This window comes from Opisthorchis viverrini (genome assembly GCF_000715545.1).
Source record: "Opisthorchis viverrini unplaced genomic scaffold opera_v5_215, whole genome shotgun sequence".
Lineage (NCBI taxonomy): Eukaryota > Metazoa > Platyhelminthes > Trematoda > Opisthorchiida > Opisthorchiidae > Opisthorchis > Opisthorchis viverrini.
In genome coordinates this window covers 154966-171570 of record NW_008751868.1, presented here as the reverse complement: position 1 = coordinate 171570, position 16605 = coordinate 154966, and the positions used below count along the sequence as shown (strand labels likewise).

Here is a 16605-nt window from a genome sequence, read left to right as displayed (position 1 = left end):
TTAGGAATCAGCTTGAATTCGCGAAACGTTGTGTGGGACCCAAAACGCAGAAATATACAAAGAGACCATTTCTCTGTTGCCGAACTCCACCAGTAATCACTGCTGGGACAGTCTGAATGATTTGAGTAAATTTTTATGGACTGACTTGTCTCATTTAAGAAACTAACTTTACGGAAGACGGTTTTTTATTTTACAGAAACATCATCAAAAAGGCGCCAAAGCAAATCGACGGGAAAGGAAAAACGTTCAAACCCCGGATTAACTGTTTTTCTTCATCTTGCGAGAACCTAGCTCACAGGTGTACATTCGTGTTGTTCGCGCCAATATTTGGTGGTAGCGATTGTTCATCTCTACCTCTGGAAAGCGCGGGTTCGTTAAACATCTGGAGAGCATTTGCTGATAGAGACATATTATATGCGACGCTGAGGCTGTAATCCAGTTCGCTGTGACTATCCTCATTGAATAATCTATCCAGTGTGCACACCTTTTTCAACGGTTGTACGGACGAATCATCCGACTCTTTCCATATACCTTTGGATGGTCGTTTATAACATCGGAAATCACCTTGAGGACTTCCGTACTGGGTGCTTTTGAGTTCGTCTCGATCAGTCAGGGTCTTTCGGTTGGAGTTATTTGAATCATGGTTTGGTAGACTGTTATGTATGTTATGTTGAAATAGAATGGGTTCTTGGCCGTATGCAAAGTGCGAGTGGATGCATAATTTAGCTATTGTCATTGAATTGCTGTATGGATGAACGACGTAAATGTTCAAATAACCGTGATTGATGCGATCATATCAGAATCGATACTCAGTCAGCTGTTTACACCCAGCTGGCCTTGCATGTGATTGGTCTGGTACATAGTAGCAATAAAAGGCAATAAAAACTTCCGCTTATCGTGTATTCATTCATTTAATCGAAAAGATCAAAGCTAAGAATATCGGTCCACGTTAAGTTTACTTTTGGTCCCTAATTCTTTAGTTTGGAGTAGTTGTCACTGCTTCATATTGTCTCCCTTATTTCCTTGTTTTGTACAACGAATGCTTTATGCTGGATAGTGTACTGTACCTTATATCGGTGTTACTTTTCAACCTCGTGCCACTTCCGAAATTTCAAAGTAAAGTATTATTGGCGGAACACACTCATTTGCAAACCAATTTAATTTTCCGAGAGATCCGCCTGGAACCCAGCTGAATCTCTTTTATGGTGTTTTTAAGCATCTGAATGTGCTGCATCAGACCGCTCCGTGTTTCAGTTGTTACGATATTCAGGATATCGCGATACATGTGTAGACGTAATGCACTACTCATAAGGTTGCTGTCGAAGAATTTCCAGCAACCTCATGAGTCTATTACATCTATAAGGTATTATTGCTTCGTTCCCATTCATAGCGAAGCCTTCTGTCAACAGATCCATAAGGTTTCACCTTGACATTGTGTGTCAACAGCTGTCTTTCCCGTCCCAACACCTTGCAGCGAACAGTGCACCAGACAACGGTTGCACACGTGATCTGTTTCTTCCCAATGCCATCTAGAGCTTGAGCGATATTTGCACTGATGGTGGGTTGGTACATTCGCAGTTGGATTAATCAAATTCGTTTTCCATCATATTTGGTTGGAACAAATGTAATGTCAGCAGTCTACTGTTTCGGATAAAGCTCTTCTATTCCTAGTACACATAAATTCCTGGAATGTTGAAATGTGTACATAAATGCCAAACCTGATGGTATGGAACTAAACAGTTGGAAAAGAGGACAGTGTTTGGTCCCTGTATCAGTGCTAAAGAATATTTTCAGTGTCCTGTGAGTGACGCCAGTCCATGCTGAAAAGCACTAGCAGCGCGCATCTCACTGACTGCGAAGCTGCGACCGGTTCACTAGTAGTCTGAGCAGCTAACCGTACGGTTACGAGCGGCTGAACGGCACCTAGTCTAGGCGCATCCATTTATGTGAGTCAGTCACACTACTGATAAGCCGCTCGTGGCCGAATGGCTACATGTTCACACCACTAGCCAGGAGACCGCGGATTCGAAAGTCTGGAGTTTCATGAGATGCGCTCTGCGGGTGCTCCTCGGCTTTCCAGAACAGACTGGCTTCAATTAAAGGATGAATCCTCCGTTGGAATTTTGCAAATGTTTTGGCACTATTAGCCATCAACATGGTTGATGGTCCCTGCACCATGGCTCAAGTTTCGTTCGGTTCTTCTATATCTTATTTGAACCAAAGGGCTGTGTTTGATCACTAGTGCATTGTACCCGATTCACTGGACACTGATTCTTTACAACACAAATATTGTTTTCAATCTATAGAGGTGCGACTGGTGTACTGCACTCCCATATCCGTCAACTATCTCGAACATGAACCAGATAAATGTTGGAAAAATGCTTGTTGAAACTGTTGTCGGAAGCGGAAGACGATCTCTCAATTTTAGAGCTTGTATTAATCACCCAATGTCCGTTTGTTGGAACAATACTTCCTCGAAGCTAAAATACCGATTCAACTTGCCGTTTTATTTATGCAGTTCACTTGCCTCGGAAAATTCAGCACTTGATGTATGGAAGACAAACTGGACATTGCAATAAACGGTTACATTGATGGAACCTGTCGAGAGTACACGTCATTAAAAAAATTCCAAATCACACGCATTTGGGTCATAAATGGGTTTGTATCGTTTGAAAAGTTGATTCAGCTGGTTTAGGTAGAGCTCTTTCAGAGAGGAGATTTGTTCCCGCGTTGGAATGGGAACCTTTGGGACTGGAATAGGAGCTCCGACTGCAAAGGAAGTGCGGTTTAAAAAAAGCATTGTTCAGTTTCGGTCACGAGGAGTGGGCAGTATTAACGTGTTTGAAGGAAAAGTGTCACGTTAAACAATTCAAGAAAATAGGATCTAATTTACGTATGAGTGACAGTCGGTTTGCGACTAACGTTTACCGCCCCGTGGTGAAACTGACTACTTGAGCCATGTTATATCTGCCCAACGGGGGATTGTTAGTCAAATAAGGGAGGATTTGTACACTGGATACAATGAGTAGATTGGCAGTTTTCCCAGCACACATGGTGCACCGACCTGCCAAGTGTGTCCGAATTCCGGGTTGCTCCGAGGAGCAAAGATGTACACCAAAATATATGGCCATGCTTTTACATTGTATAGTAACCCTAGTGGATGAGTAAGGACCAAGCCCTTCTCTACCCCTCATTTATTTTTTCACCCATGTGACGATGTAATACTCCATTTCTACCTCTGACTTCCGTGAGATTCCCACGGAGCTCGCTTTCGAACAGTGAGTTCGCAGACATAGGTTATTTTAATCTGGCCTTGTCAAGGTGCATGTCTGAGTATGAGCCGAGCTTGCCTTCAGTTGCCAACGAATGCTGCTCATGGCCATACTCGACATTTCGTAGTTATGGGTTTAGCGAGTGGCCAGAGTCTAGAGTGGCTTCATCAGCGTCTCGTACAAAGGGCACGTTAGATATGCATGTTCACTGCTTTTAGTGTAAAGAAAGAATATCGAGCACTTTGTCAAAACTGAGAGGAAGCCATGTTTAGAAACAGATGTCTACATTTTTAAGAAAGATAATCACCTGGGAAAAACAGGTTGCTCCACCTGTTACATACAAGACATGCGGAGTTCATATGTATGTATCAGGTGAAAATTAGAGGGCTTGACGGATGGCGGCGACACCAGGATGGTAAATGGGTAGCTAGTGCCGATTCCCATTATTATACCATCATGTCTGAGCCAGCTGATGAGTTGCAATGAGCCCGTGAACGTTCGTCCGTCAATCTTATTCCCTCGGGATTACATCGGTGCTTGTTGGCGACACACCATTTGGCCTCTGTGGCTTCATACTGCCCGCAGGCATTCAGTGGCTCAGCCACTGTTGGTAGGCGAATCCAATTCGGATTTAAATCACTCATCTATCAAGTCTATCGTTCTTATTGGGTTCACCATCATCACTGACAACAACACCGGCTGAGAGCAATGGCACTTCAGTGACGTACAACCATTTCGATCTGTCTGAATAAAGCATTATAATTGAGAAAAGAATGTGGCATGGGGGGATCGAAGGCTAGCCTGTAACGAACAGTCGTGTCGCCTACACATGCAAACCTCAGCCAGACAGTCGGGCTAGAAACTAACACCGTGTACACCACGGATATCAGTTAGCCGCCATATCGTTCACTGTCTCCAGCCAATTACAGTAAGCGTCACATAGACCCTTTTTTAGTATGTCTCAATGAATACCAACAGATCGACGGAATATTGTGGCCATGTGCAAGGAGGTTTGTGCCTGGTGAGAGAGCCGTTCATTCAAACTGAATTAAAAACGTCTTGAAGCAACTTAGTCAGTTTGAACGCAGTCAGTTTTGAACGGAAAAATTGCAAGGCCCTCTGTTAAACGTTCATAAGACTGATAACAGTAACTTGGTTGGTATTCAAACCAGTTATTGGTGAAAGGGCAAGAGAAGCGTTGAAGATCTCGCAGGTAAAAACCTTACCTTATTATTACAGTTGAATCAAAACAACTTTGACTAAATAGGGGCTGTTTAACCTTGAACGGGGACAACAGATTACGAAAGTACGATAACTGATGTTTTTTCCGAAATACTTCAAGTACAGTAAATCCAGAAGGCCACTTAGATAATGATTTTTTTCACCAGCGTTGGCCGATATGGTGCAGGTAACTAGACATCGGTCGAGTTGAAATCACCACTGAGCCGGTGGTAGCCGTGGCTGAGTTGTCACGCCTCTGATGTTACGTTTGAAAATGCTACCCCAACTTGGTGAGTAAATAGGCATCTAACCAAACAGATGAGGCAGTATATTCAACGGAAATTTTTTCCACCTGAGTAGTGCATCTACACCAGAGAATATTCCATTGAAAAGACTAGTGTTACGTGACCGTTTGAAGCTTCTAGGTTTGGCTACTGTCTCTCCAAAAGTGTCACTAGGAAATGTGGAAGCAGGTAAAATCTCGACTTAAGGTGTTGCTGTCTTCAACTAGTTTTGTCATTGCTTATATGGGAAAATGAGCTTACCTACGGTATTTATTGGAGTACGATATGGCAGCAGCGCTCGAGCGTAGAACAGTGGTGTTGAAAAGGTAGCAAATTCGGTGAACTTGTCTTGCCAGGTTCGCAAACGACATCCAGGTGGGTTTCTCACCTGGTGGTACATATTTGGTTCACCAAACGAAACACACGGGACGAGTGGAGTGCTGTCAAAAAACAGAATAAAATGTTTCTTACGGCAAGTGAGTGTCAGAGAATGCAGCTCAAATGATGAATTTGAATCTAAATCAACTCGTCCTTTGATGATCTAAGTGAACTGTTGGTTGACCAAGGCACAGCACAAATGGGAGGTTTAGCCAAGAGAAACAGCGCTGTTCAAACCTAAGGTATCCTCCAATTCCCCAACGGGCGCCACTGTTCACTCCTCGAGCGTTTTAGCAACATGAAGGCATTATTTTGATACAACTGACATATGAAGATTGCAATGCCCTTCCTGTAAATTTGATGGTGTGCATTTGACACAGTGTGATTCAGTAATTCACAGTGTGATTCTCTTCTCAGCTGCACCATTTCACTATCGCGTGTCCCCCATGCTCCTACACATACGGGTGCCTCTCTTACGTAACCCCGTGACTTCCATCAAGGTCATTGAATAGATGGTGTTAGTCGTCTGTTATGGAATCCAAGCAGTGTGAGGATCAGGTTTTGAACATTGAGGGTATAAATCTCACCCGAGGCGTCACCCTAGGTGCTGCGTCAATCTTTGATGGGAAATCGAGGGACATGGCACACCTCTTGTGATTTTTTTAACAGCTGACAGCACTACACATTGTGTAGATTTCTGGGAAGTTAAAACTACTACAGATTTGCAGCAGTGTACGATTTTAAGGTGCGGTGTAGACCTAAAGCTACCAAGCATAATGAATTCATTAGTGCTAGTACTCTACGCTGATGTTCCTTCAAGGCGTTGAATAGAAATAATTTCCCTAATTAGTCGATGAGGAAAAGCTTTCACCTTGTTCACTGAGCTTCGTAACTGGGTAACAAACCAACAAACAGGCCGAAAGCAAACAAATTTATCTTAGCTACGAATGTTCCGTAGCATCGCCAAAAACAAACTGTTTGATATGAAGCTCCATAGAGACTCCTGGGTAGACACTTTTCTTGTGAACGTTCCCTGTTTACTCTTTTGAAACTGGACGTATACGAAAGCAGTGCTTACTGTTTCTTGTTTTTTAGATCCTGGTTGTATCATCAATCAAGAACACCGTAATAGACTTTGCCTGTGGGAGGCGAATTCGATTACTTCCCATGGTAAATAAATGGCTCACCAAAAAATACACGTTTGCGGACAAGATAGTAGAAGACTGAAAGTCTAGAAGGGAAAAGTGGGTTGCTGGATATCAATGGAATGATAACCGAAGTTACAAATTGGAAAATAAACAAGTTCTCAACAGCCTGGCGTTGGATTTGCACATGTTTTCCACAATGAAGAGGTTTCGTTATACGACGACGATCGAAGTGGACCGAATCGCGCTCTGCCGACATCTAGGTTTTTATAGTGGTGGTGCGATTAACTTCATGATAGCAGTCCGCCTTATTGAATAATGTATTGGGGTATCATCAACCAGATTTATTCTAAGAGTGATGGAAATTATTTTGTCACTAAATATCGACTAAACAATTATAAACTAATTTCTATGGTGGCCTTTCACTCCTCTCATCTTGGTTTGTCATGAGAAACATAGTAATTCTATCGTAATTTGAGGCTTACAACTACGGGGTGTTGAAATGGATGGTATTATTCTTTCAAGGGTACTACCAATGGTTACATGTTCACCATAATGTGATTGTTTCATATTTATCGGTTGATCTCATCTTGCACGATCCTAGAATAAAGTAAATGTTCATCGGAGTACAAAGGTAGGCAGTCATGCGTAATCACGTCTTGAAAAGTAATTAGAGTCTTACGCTTTTTCCAAACAATTGGAAAAGACAGTGACACTGTCAGACCAAGATGATACGGGAGTTACGAATATGAGATTTAGAAATGCATTGTTTGAGGAGCCAAACCTCAGCCTTACATAAAGTGTTGCTCTTAAAATAGCGATGTTAATTAGCTCATGATGAGGATTTCGCGGGCGCATACAAGCTAAATGTCAAGTTCTGGTAAATCCTCCCTGGCTTCAGCCAACTGCAACCGCAACATTTGAGATTCTGAGGCATTGGACCATTTTGAGCTTAAGTATGCGTATTTGTTTGGTACCTTGTTTATCCCACTGCCTCATAAGCAGGAAAGAAAACCAACATAATGGGGGATTTAACGAAGCAAGCTAACTCCAATACGGAGGCTAAAATTTCTCCACAGCAATCCTTTCCTGATTGAGGGATGTTAATGAATCGTAATGCCTAAAACCCAATCCAACAACATTCTTTCCTTGAAGGAGTTGACTTGCACAAACTTCGCACTTGATGTTTTCTTCTCATTTGATACCGGGAAAATTGAGCGGTTCGTCACAACGTGATTAAGGATAATATGGACCGTCACTTAGATGTGAGTGAGTTTTATTTCACTTTTTTCCCACTTACATGATCTCCCAAGGACAGAATAGAAAGAATCATTAGATTGTTGGGCGACTCCATACAAGTAACTCTTACGTACATCTACAGTTGTGCCCAATGAAACGTTTTATGCTTACTATCATGTACACCTACCAAATTTTTAGCTAAACGGAAACCAAAATAACGGACGGTGTAGTCTATCGCTCTGATGCAACGCGAATTTAATCTGCTATGCCGATGCTAAAACCATTACTGGGGTGACGGAGTGCTTTTCTTATTAGGACCAAAGCTCCTCGCCAGGTCTGTAATTGTCCATGTAAGTATCTAGAAGCAAGGCAAAAAACAGCCTATTACCCATACTACCAGATGGTAAAATTTTATGTAAGATCTATATCGATTTTCCGATTGAAACTCTCCGGAGACTTCTACCACGCAAAGTGGTATACATTACGTTTCCTCCCACAGCTATATATCAGTGACATAGAACATACCAGAAAGACTTTGATTATTCTGATTTTAATTCTCATTCTAGAGATGCTGGTTTCACCGGCTTTGAGCACGTCTACTACAATCACAATGATGTCCAAGTAGCAATCATTGATTTCAAGATGCATCTTCATATGGAAGCTGCCCCATGGCATCAACGTCGAAGTCAGACGGTTGGAAGGATCCATTTCTTCAAACAACCCTCCCCCTTCGGCGAGTTAAAACGGGTGGCATCCAATTCTTTCGGCGTTTATCGAGTCTCTTTGTTGCACTCATGACAAAAATTTCTTCTTTACCCTATGTTTCGGATCGACTTGGTAACCAGTCACGTTGTTTCTCGCGGTGAGTATTCCATTGTTGAAATATACTCAAGCCTATTTAAGCGGCAGTTGCACTCAACGAATATGGTAATGTCGAGTGCAAAAAATGACTCTTTTGAATCGAAAGCACAGTTTCCACGGCTAATCTAACGGCGTGAAAATAATCAACCTCTCTGTAGCGATGTAGTCGCCCAATAGATGTTAGTAGTACGAATACCTGAGGTGAACTTGAGCTGACGCACTAAGTTTACCATTTTACATAATCGCCTACGACCTAACTTGAGAATTTTTCGTAGATTCACTAACAGATGTACCTTGGACGTCACTATAGAGTTTCTCCGACCCGATACTAAATTTACGGTCACCCGTTACCGTTCCGGACGCTTTTATACCTACCTACTGAGATCCCTTTTCAGTAGGTCATCTCCAATGAGCTTACTTTTGCCACCCTTAGTTTATTTGATCACGCGGTAGTTCCGTGAGGACAGAAGGAATCTGTGGAGAAACTAGGTAATAGAGCTGAAAAATGAGACCAAAGAGTTCAGTGTGGGTAGCACCCTATATAGGAAGTGTGAGTAGCTTTCAATAAACCGTTTCATGTATTCACCTTTGATACACGCGGGTGTGACTCCTCATCATGTAAATAGGTGGCCAGGGAGGAAAGGTGATAAATAAACCCACACTTGTTACCATGTTGCATTCGTGTGCGAATTCCCTCTGCGCTCATCAAACGAAAGAAGCACATAGTTTTGCAATTCAAACGGTAACTCATTTTCATGCACTTACCCAGTCATGAGAGCTAATTTGAAAAATCCGTAACGTTTATTTGTATGGAAGATGTATTTTCCAGGTCGGGAATCCAAAGCTTCTGGTGCACCTCCCATAACGATGACCACAAAATTACCAGTCGAGCCACATTTTCCGGGATCCAACAAATAGCTTATCCCTTTGTAGGTTGCCGAGATCACATCTGCAGAGACCAGACGAGAGAAAAGCTAAATGTGAACAAAACCATGTGTTACCCTTATACCAAAAGTCGCTCTGATTTTAAACATAGTGTGAAATATCAGTGAGCAATTTGAAAGCAGTATCTAAGGAATCCGCATGAATACAATGCTTCCTGAATTTCTCCGCCTGGTATGGTGACTCATTGGAGCAAGCGGTTTCATGCATTTGAAAGAAGCACCCCTTCAGATGATGTACCAGGATCATGAGTGGTAGAACCTGAGCACCGGAATACTGGATTCTTGTCTACTGCTATGTGGTAAGTTGTTACGTAAGTGACCAGCTCGAGGATAAAAATGGCACAATTCTTCTGGGGAACCAATGGCTTGGGGGAATCATCAGTGAGTTGTTCGTTTTATCAGATGTCCTGTGTGTTTGGTTCCCTGGCGACGTAAGTAGGGTGAACTCGAAAAAGAGTGTCTCACCTGCTGAAAACGGGACAGCCATCTGTTTTGCCAACTACGTCAGACTTCTCAGCAGGTGTCCTTGTCCCTTCAGAGGCATTACTTTATTCAGGAGACAGTGTTCTAAGTAAGCCAGTTTGCTTGGGCCAGCTTGTGACGGGATAAGACGGAAGAATGACTGTCATCGGCAGCCAGCGTACTCATTAGCTTCGTCCTTGGAAGTGCTTTTTGTTGGTAGGTATGAACAAAGAAAACGCCCCATTACAAGAAACTTCCACAGAGTTAATACACACTAACACGTTAGAAATTTTCCGTGAATTCCCATGCGTGTGATAACTACCCATTTACAAGAAAAGAATATTGTTTTAGCAGTTCTGGTGGAAAAACTGGCAGTTCGGAAAATACTTTAGCCCCCTCAATTGCCATGGGAGCTTCGTCATCGTAATTTGGAGTGCTCACGTTCAGGAAATCCTAAAGCTAAGGAGAATTTCTTTCCCTTAGGAAGGTATAGTTGTCTTTCCAACAATATATATTGTTTTGCACTGTCACATGTCCTGTGTCATTGGGTATCGCTCTGCTCCTTGTCTCTGACGCACTTGATGTAGGCATTTGTCTAAGACTGTATCAAACCAGGTGCAAATCACAAAGGGTTATTCATTCGGTGGCCAGAGGGTGATTTGCTCCCTCTTTGTGTAGAAATCCGTTGAGTAGAAAAGGAAATCACGTTTCTGGGACTTAACTCCCATGCCATGCTGGTTAACAAACTAACAATTTTAAACAATACAGGACATAAACGGATAACTGGGATAACTCTAGAGACTTTGTGTTCTTAGCTGACCGTATGAGGGTGTCATTTTTGGAATGAACGCCACAAATTAACAGAGGACCCAACAAATAAGATTTTTGAGTAGAAACTAAGAGATCTGATCGTTGTGCTGTGAACACTAAGGGGTCTGGTATAATTCTTGAAATTTGTGTTTTTTGTGGAAGCAAGTGACGTTTTACTCTGTGGGTCGCTGACGACAAGGATGAACGATTTTGTAGCCTCGAACTCACTGGAACTCATGCGTTAGTTTTGTTGGAGAGGTGTTATAAAGTTCGACTGAGGTAATCCAGGGCCCTACACCAGGAAACACTCTGGAAATTTCATTGGTTTCTGGAGTGACGTTAACAATGGCTCCAACTCCAAAAAATCCATGTAGATGATAAAAAACGAGGTCGTTTTGATAAAAATAAAATAAATAAGTAAATAGATAAATAAATACCCAAGCGAAATAAATAAAAAGATAAAACCCCGGTCTTATCAAAGTGACATGTCCTTGCTCGGCGTTGCCTGGTGTTCAAAAGATTTTCGACAGAATTCCGTCCTGTAATGTTCTGTGAGATAATGGACCTAACAAGAAAATATCCTTGTTTCTTTTAAATGTGTAAAGTGTGTAGAGACCGATGCGTGTGACCTCCAGTTTCCTCCGAATTCGTGTCGTTTCACCCAAACAGTCCGTATTATGTTATGGCGGAAATGATAAGTATGAATTTTATTGTCCCCTACATCAAATCTCCTGGTTTTGTTCTCGAATTCTCATTGTTTTCAGCAGTTATTTTGTAGGTGATGTTAGAAAATTGACGAGCACTAAAATCAGCTTGATCCGTGAAATCTGATAATCGAAACTGTATTATGGAAAAAAATGATTTTTCGGGGATTCATTAAGAATCCTGGCACGGTAGTTTCATCTTCCTGGTTTGATCCAGTATGAATTGTCATGAGCCATCTCGGGATGTATTGGGAAATTTATGAGCCAAGTACATTTGTGGTGGGACATTTCGTGCGTGCATGTCAGTACGAAATTGTGATACGGATAGAGACCAGTAACTAAGCTGTCAACTAAAGTCTACTTGTTGAGCAGTGTCTTTAATGATTTTAAAACTCCTTAGTGGAATGCCCCAGTGTGTTCTTGGCAGATCTGTCCGCTAGAAGTGTAGGAATAGTCATCGATTGCTTCTGCACTCAGGTGGTGCGCGAATTGAAACCCCTCTAGTGTTTCAACCAGTGTTTTTCAGAGTAGCGTTGAATTGATTGCTTTTATGAAGATAACTGATCCTGAAGCGCAACTCTTTTTGAAATTATGGTTTTTGTCAGCTTGATAAAACTGACGGTTGTTAGTTGGGTACTGTACTCCAAGACACCAGGGATCAGAAGGTTGCGAGTAATAATGAAAAAGTAAACGCTTATCTAATGTGTGGGCGTTCCTCACCAATGGAAGCTTTCGTGGGAAATCTGTTCACGTGACAGTCCAAAGTAGACGATGCTTATCAGCCTTCTGGAGAATTTCAGGCCTAATCAGATCACTTCGCCTCAAGAACAGAGTTATGCAATTGAGGTTAATTTTGGTGCAAAACGCCTGTGGAAACATAGGGGAGGAAGGGAGTACACATATTTTTGATGTGGGGCGCTGATTTATTGTCGAAATCAGTGAAGGGGCAAACTAATGCCCCCGGCGGGCACAACCCATCCATCCTTTACACAGAAATTTAGTGAATTATTGTGGATCACTGGTTCAGTTTTTCGTGTACTGAAAGCGGGTGATTTCCACCGTGCCATTGCGTGAATTAGTACGATTTGTATACGTCGCTTCCTCAATTTAATGAACGACCAAGGAGCATTCAAGAGCGAAGTTTCATGGTATTATCTAGCCATACGGGTCACTGTAGCGACATAAAAAATGAACGGAAGCATCCTTGACTTCAAGCCGAAGTGATATGATCCCTACAGATTAGAACTCGGGAACATAACCACTGTTGAATGTGAAAGAGTCAAATTTTTAGTCAGTATAGCGAATGAAGGATTAGATAATGGACGACGAGGAGAGTGACCCCAGAAACAACGGCTCAGTAAGCTTTAAGCCAAAGTAAGCGGCCCAAATGGCGTTCCCAAAGTAGGAGAACCAAAAGACTATTTAGATATTCCAAATTTGTGCAGTTCAATCATTTGCCCGACTATGAAACTAATATGAACAGAATGAGGAAGAGATGGACCTATGTCAGCTAGAAGGCCCATAGGTGGCCCAAAAGTTTAAAAAATTAAGCAAATGAATTACGTGCTGGGAGAATGCAGGTTTCAATTCAGCTGAGATGCCTTTTGAGAAAATAGTCTAGTTCTAACCAATGGTCCCTCCATAATTAGGCATGGAGTTAAAAATGTCACAAAGATTGCAACCAATAGAAAGGCTTCATTCGACGTTCCCAGCAGTCTTCTGATGTTGGTTGTACTTAACTTCCGTTTGTTAGCTGGACACAGCAGAATTTGAATGCTGGTCCTAGTTGAAAGGTGTTCAGTCCGGAACTCCCCGTCTTATGAAACAGTGAACGTTTCGTGCTGCGCAATACAAAAAAGGAATTTAAAGCACAGCGAACGTTGTAATAAGGAGTTCCACTGAATTTCGGGCTTGAAAAGTATTTGAATATGAGTGTTTTTGGATGAAAACGCCCATATCATACAGTCTTAAAACAAAACTCCACTATTCTACTATTTCTTATGTTGGTTTGTTGACAGACAGTGGCTCTCTATTGCACAACGCCTAGCGGTCGTAAACTTGGTCTTTGGGTGACATCACTTACTCACTCCAGCTCATTTAACTCCCTCATTTTTTCTAACATCAAAATGAGCATGCCATCGACCTAGCAAATGCAGTCAGTCTTTAGCCTCGATCACCAACTTTCTGATACCCGTCTTAAGAACACATCTAGGCGTAGATAAATCATTTTCAAATAAGCAGCGAAAAACTGAGTTAAATCCAAGTGGACTCAGTCACTGCCAATATTTCACTCGAAAAGTCGAGCTCAGCAACAGATCAACGTTTACCAGATCCACAATCATTAATTCTTTCGTGTGGCTAAGATAAATGAAACATATTGTGTCATCTCTTGCTAAACCTTGACTGGTAATGCTAGCTGGTCTCTTCAGCTTTACTACCGGAATAAGAGAAAGCGTTCGTACTTCTGTTATGTGCCTCTCAGTCGATAATTTTCGGGTTGGTATACCGAGACGTCAAGTGGGATCTCAAATGAGCAAGTTTACCTTACTGTTAACTATCTCCACAAAATGCTGTGCACCAAGTAATAGATCGCTAACCATCCATACCACTTTTTTGGTGAAACGATGTGCTCTTAATTTCGCAGCCTCCGCACCTGTTTGCTGTGGAAATCATTCCGACCAAATATTGACAAAATAGTGACAATATCTTGACAGTTGAGTGAAGGTGCTCACTGCTATTAAAACCATTGAATAGAGCTAGACAAGATTCTTTTTAGAGTTTGAAAAATGTGGACAGAAACAACCATGAAAGCTCCCGTATTACCATCAGTTTCCCTTAATTTTCAATAAAGCAACGGCGGGCGATAATGTGAGTGACGAACATATGTTAAACCTTGTGATAGAGATATGATATGTTTACCTAACCGCTAGTAACCCTGATTTCCATGGAATTTCCTTCCAGAGTAGTATATGGGATGAGATTCACAGTTCATCAATTTCATGAGTATTATTCTGTTATTGAATCCACATTACGTTAGCAGTAATGATTACTAATGACAGAAACTAATGATATCTGTGATTTCGCTAATGTCCTAATAGAACCTTGAAAGTAAAAAATGACTTACTAAAGCTCATAAGAAAATCTCGATGAAACGGTGCTTTGAAGTTGATCGGCAGGGTTGTTATCCACGGCTTTAGGCCAGGAAACAGTGTAGAGAATTGATTAGCTTCAGTGGCGAAGTTAACAAATGCACCAACGCCAAAGATCCCGTGTGGATGATAGCCAACGAGGTAGTTTCGATTTGTTGGAAATAATGAGGGATTAGAAGCCACCACAGTTTGATGTTCACCCGCCTGAGCTGACCTTGCACTTTTCACAGAAGGATTTACATCCATGATATCTTCACACAGTACCAGGTTGATTGGAAAGTACTGTTGAAGCTTCTTCCAAACCGGTAGAGTGCGCATGATTATACGTGGGTGGCTTCCACGCTCTTCTGAACCCCTGTCATTCCACCAAAAGAGCCCGTAGGTGAAGATAAAGGAGATAGCAAGCGTAAGCTTTATACCACGTCGCAACAGGGTTTCCGATTCGGATGTCGTTCCGCTGGCGTGAATAATCTTGGACAAGTGATAAGCTTCAACGACTGACCAAGATATTAGGCTGAGCCAAACAATCCAACCAGTCACGGCAAAACCAAGGAACATTGAAACCCACGTGAGTGCAGTTACATGCTGAAAGATCTGTTCGAAGGCCCGCGGATGTTTCATACTAGCGAAAGATGGAAGGCCTATTGTCACTCCGGCCTTGATGCACGATCAAATGATAACTGTTATGCAGTACTGAAATCATGAGCCAGTGACCTTGCTGGAAGCAACTGACAATCAGATCAAGCACGAGTTTTGATTCGTGCCGGCATCACGTAAAATTACGAACGTTGTTTATATTCTTACAAGCTTTGGTTTGCACGTACAGAACGCAAAACCTAATAATGATTGGAGGAACAAACGCCTGTATTTAGTTTAACAGACCTCTCTATACTGCGAATAGTGTCAGTATCTAGCGGATTTCCGCTTTCGTTGGATCACATATAATATGAATTGTATGGTAGCTCAAGGTAATTACTCGAAGTATGCAGAAACGCACGACGATTGGTTTGCGCGACTCACCTGGAAGATTGATAAAACACCATACACCTTACAGAGCTCTGTCATGTTTTCTCGTGCCCAGCTCTAAAAGGATGGTATCCTCTATCAAATGAACGCTTTTCTACTTGATTATAAAGGCATCAGCAGTTCTCTGCTGATGATTCTTTCGTCAATCCAGTAGCAATATTCTTTCTCGGTGAAGTGAAGAACAAGGTGAATCAGATACTTGAAGACACGCCAAAAAAATGTTTTATTATTTTTCACTTTAGACTGCTCCACTGGATAACGCTTATATTAGTTCAAAATAATGTTAGTTGCGTGACGAGATCTGGGAAGTTAAATTAAGAGTCCTTCATGTAAGTGAAGCCAATCGATAGTGGAAGTCTCAGAAACACTATAGAGCACTTTCATCTCTGTTGAAATCATTGGCCGCGGGCATTTCACGAAACTGAGAACGTTTTGAACCCACAGCTAAACACAAACATGTTGCAGCAAGCTGCTGATCATTAGGGTGATTGAGTCGTATTTAATCAGGATGTAGCTGCACTAGTCCTCAACTCATGGAATCTCCATTGACTTGGGCCTCAAGTGGTCACTTCTCAGATGAAAGTTTTACTCGTCTTGAGAAACTATTTTACCCTGAGCTACTCAAGGACAAATGGTAGTGAGGAGATATGGGAGTTTTGATGGAGACTTTTTCCTGTGAGTCAAGCCAGGCCGTGGTGAAAAGCTGTTTCACCTTTATTGGGAACCATAAGCCTCTGAAAAATTTTCTCTCAGCTTTGAGTAAGCACAAAGACACCAATAGGTTTGACTATGCGAATGCAATGTGTGTGTTCCAGAAAGTCGTCCTAGAATATTGCTATCTGGTGGGTTAGGTCAGTTATTCATAGATGTTCCAATTTTCTAGCATTCCAAGCTACCAGTGCGCCACAACATTCGTTCCTTTTCGTACGCCTCAAGAGGAATAGCAAAGCGGTTAAAAAAGATTGTCATTTTTGACAGAAATCAAAATTCTATATAATGCGGTGACTTATCCTCTGGGTATCACCGCATGAATCCAGGGAACCAAACTTGTTTCTCACTACATTTTTCTTCGTTGCGAAAGTCCGACTGGAAGTTACGGAGGCTAATGTA

The 16605-nt window shown here is 41.9% G+C and overlaps 2 protein-coding genes across 2 annotated transcripts in view; one reads left to right on the top strand and one right to left on the bottom strand.

Annotated features, from left to right (window-relative positions):
* Positions 1–4823: 4823 nt before the first annotated feature.
* On the bottom strand, positions 4824–15114 carry T265_08314 (hypothetical protein; the record flags this gene model as incomplete). Its single annotated transcript, XM_009174080.1, has 3 exons — positions 4824–5217; positions 9166–9349; positions 14445–15114. 3 exons carry the CDS (start codon positions 15088–15090, stop codon positions 5010–5012), a joined length of 1038 nt encoding a protein of 345 aa, XP_009172344.1.
* T265_08311 (hypothetical protein) overlaps positions 8359–16605 on the top strand; it is a gene marked incomplete at both ends in the record, with an annotated part of 60121 nt that continues 51874 nt past the window's right edge. Inside the window, one exon of the mRNA XM_009174077.1 lies at positions 8359–8401. Within this exon, the coding sequence (XP_009172341.1) occupies positions 8359–8401 (43 nt within the window). The remainder of the gene's footprint in view (positions 8402–16605) is intronic.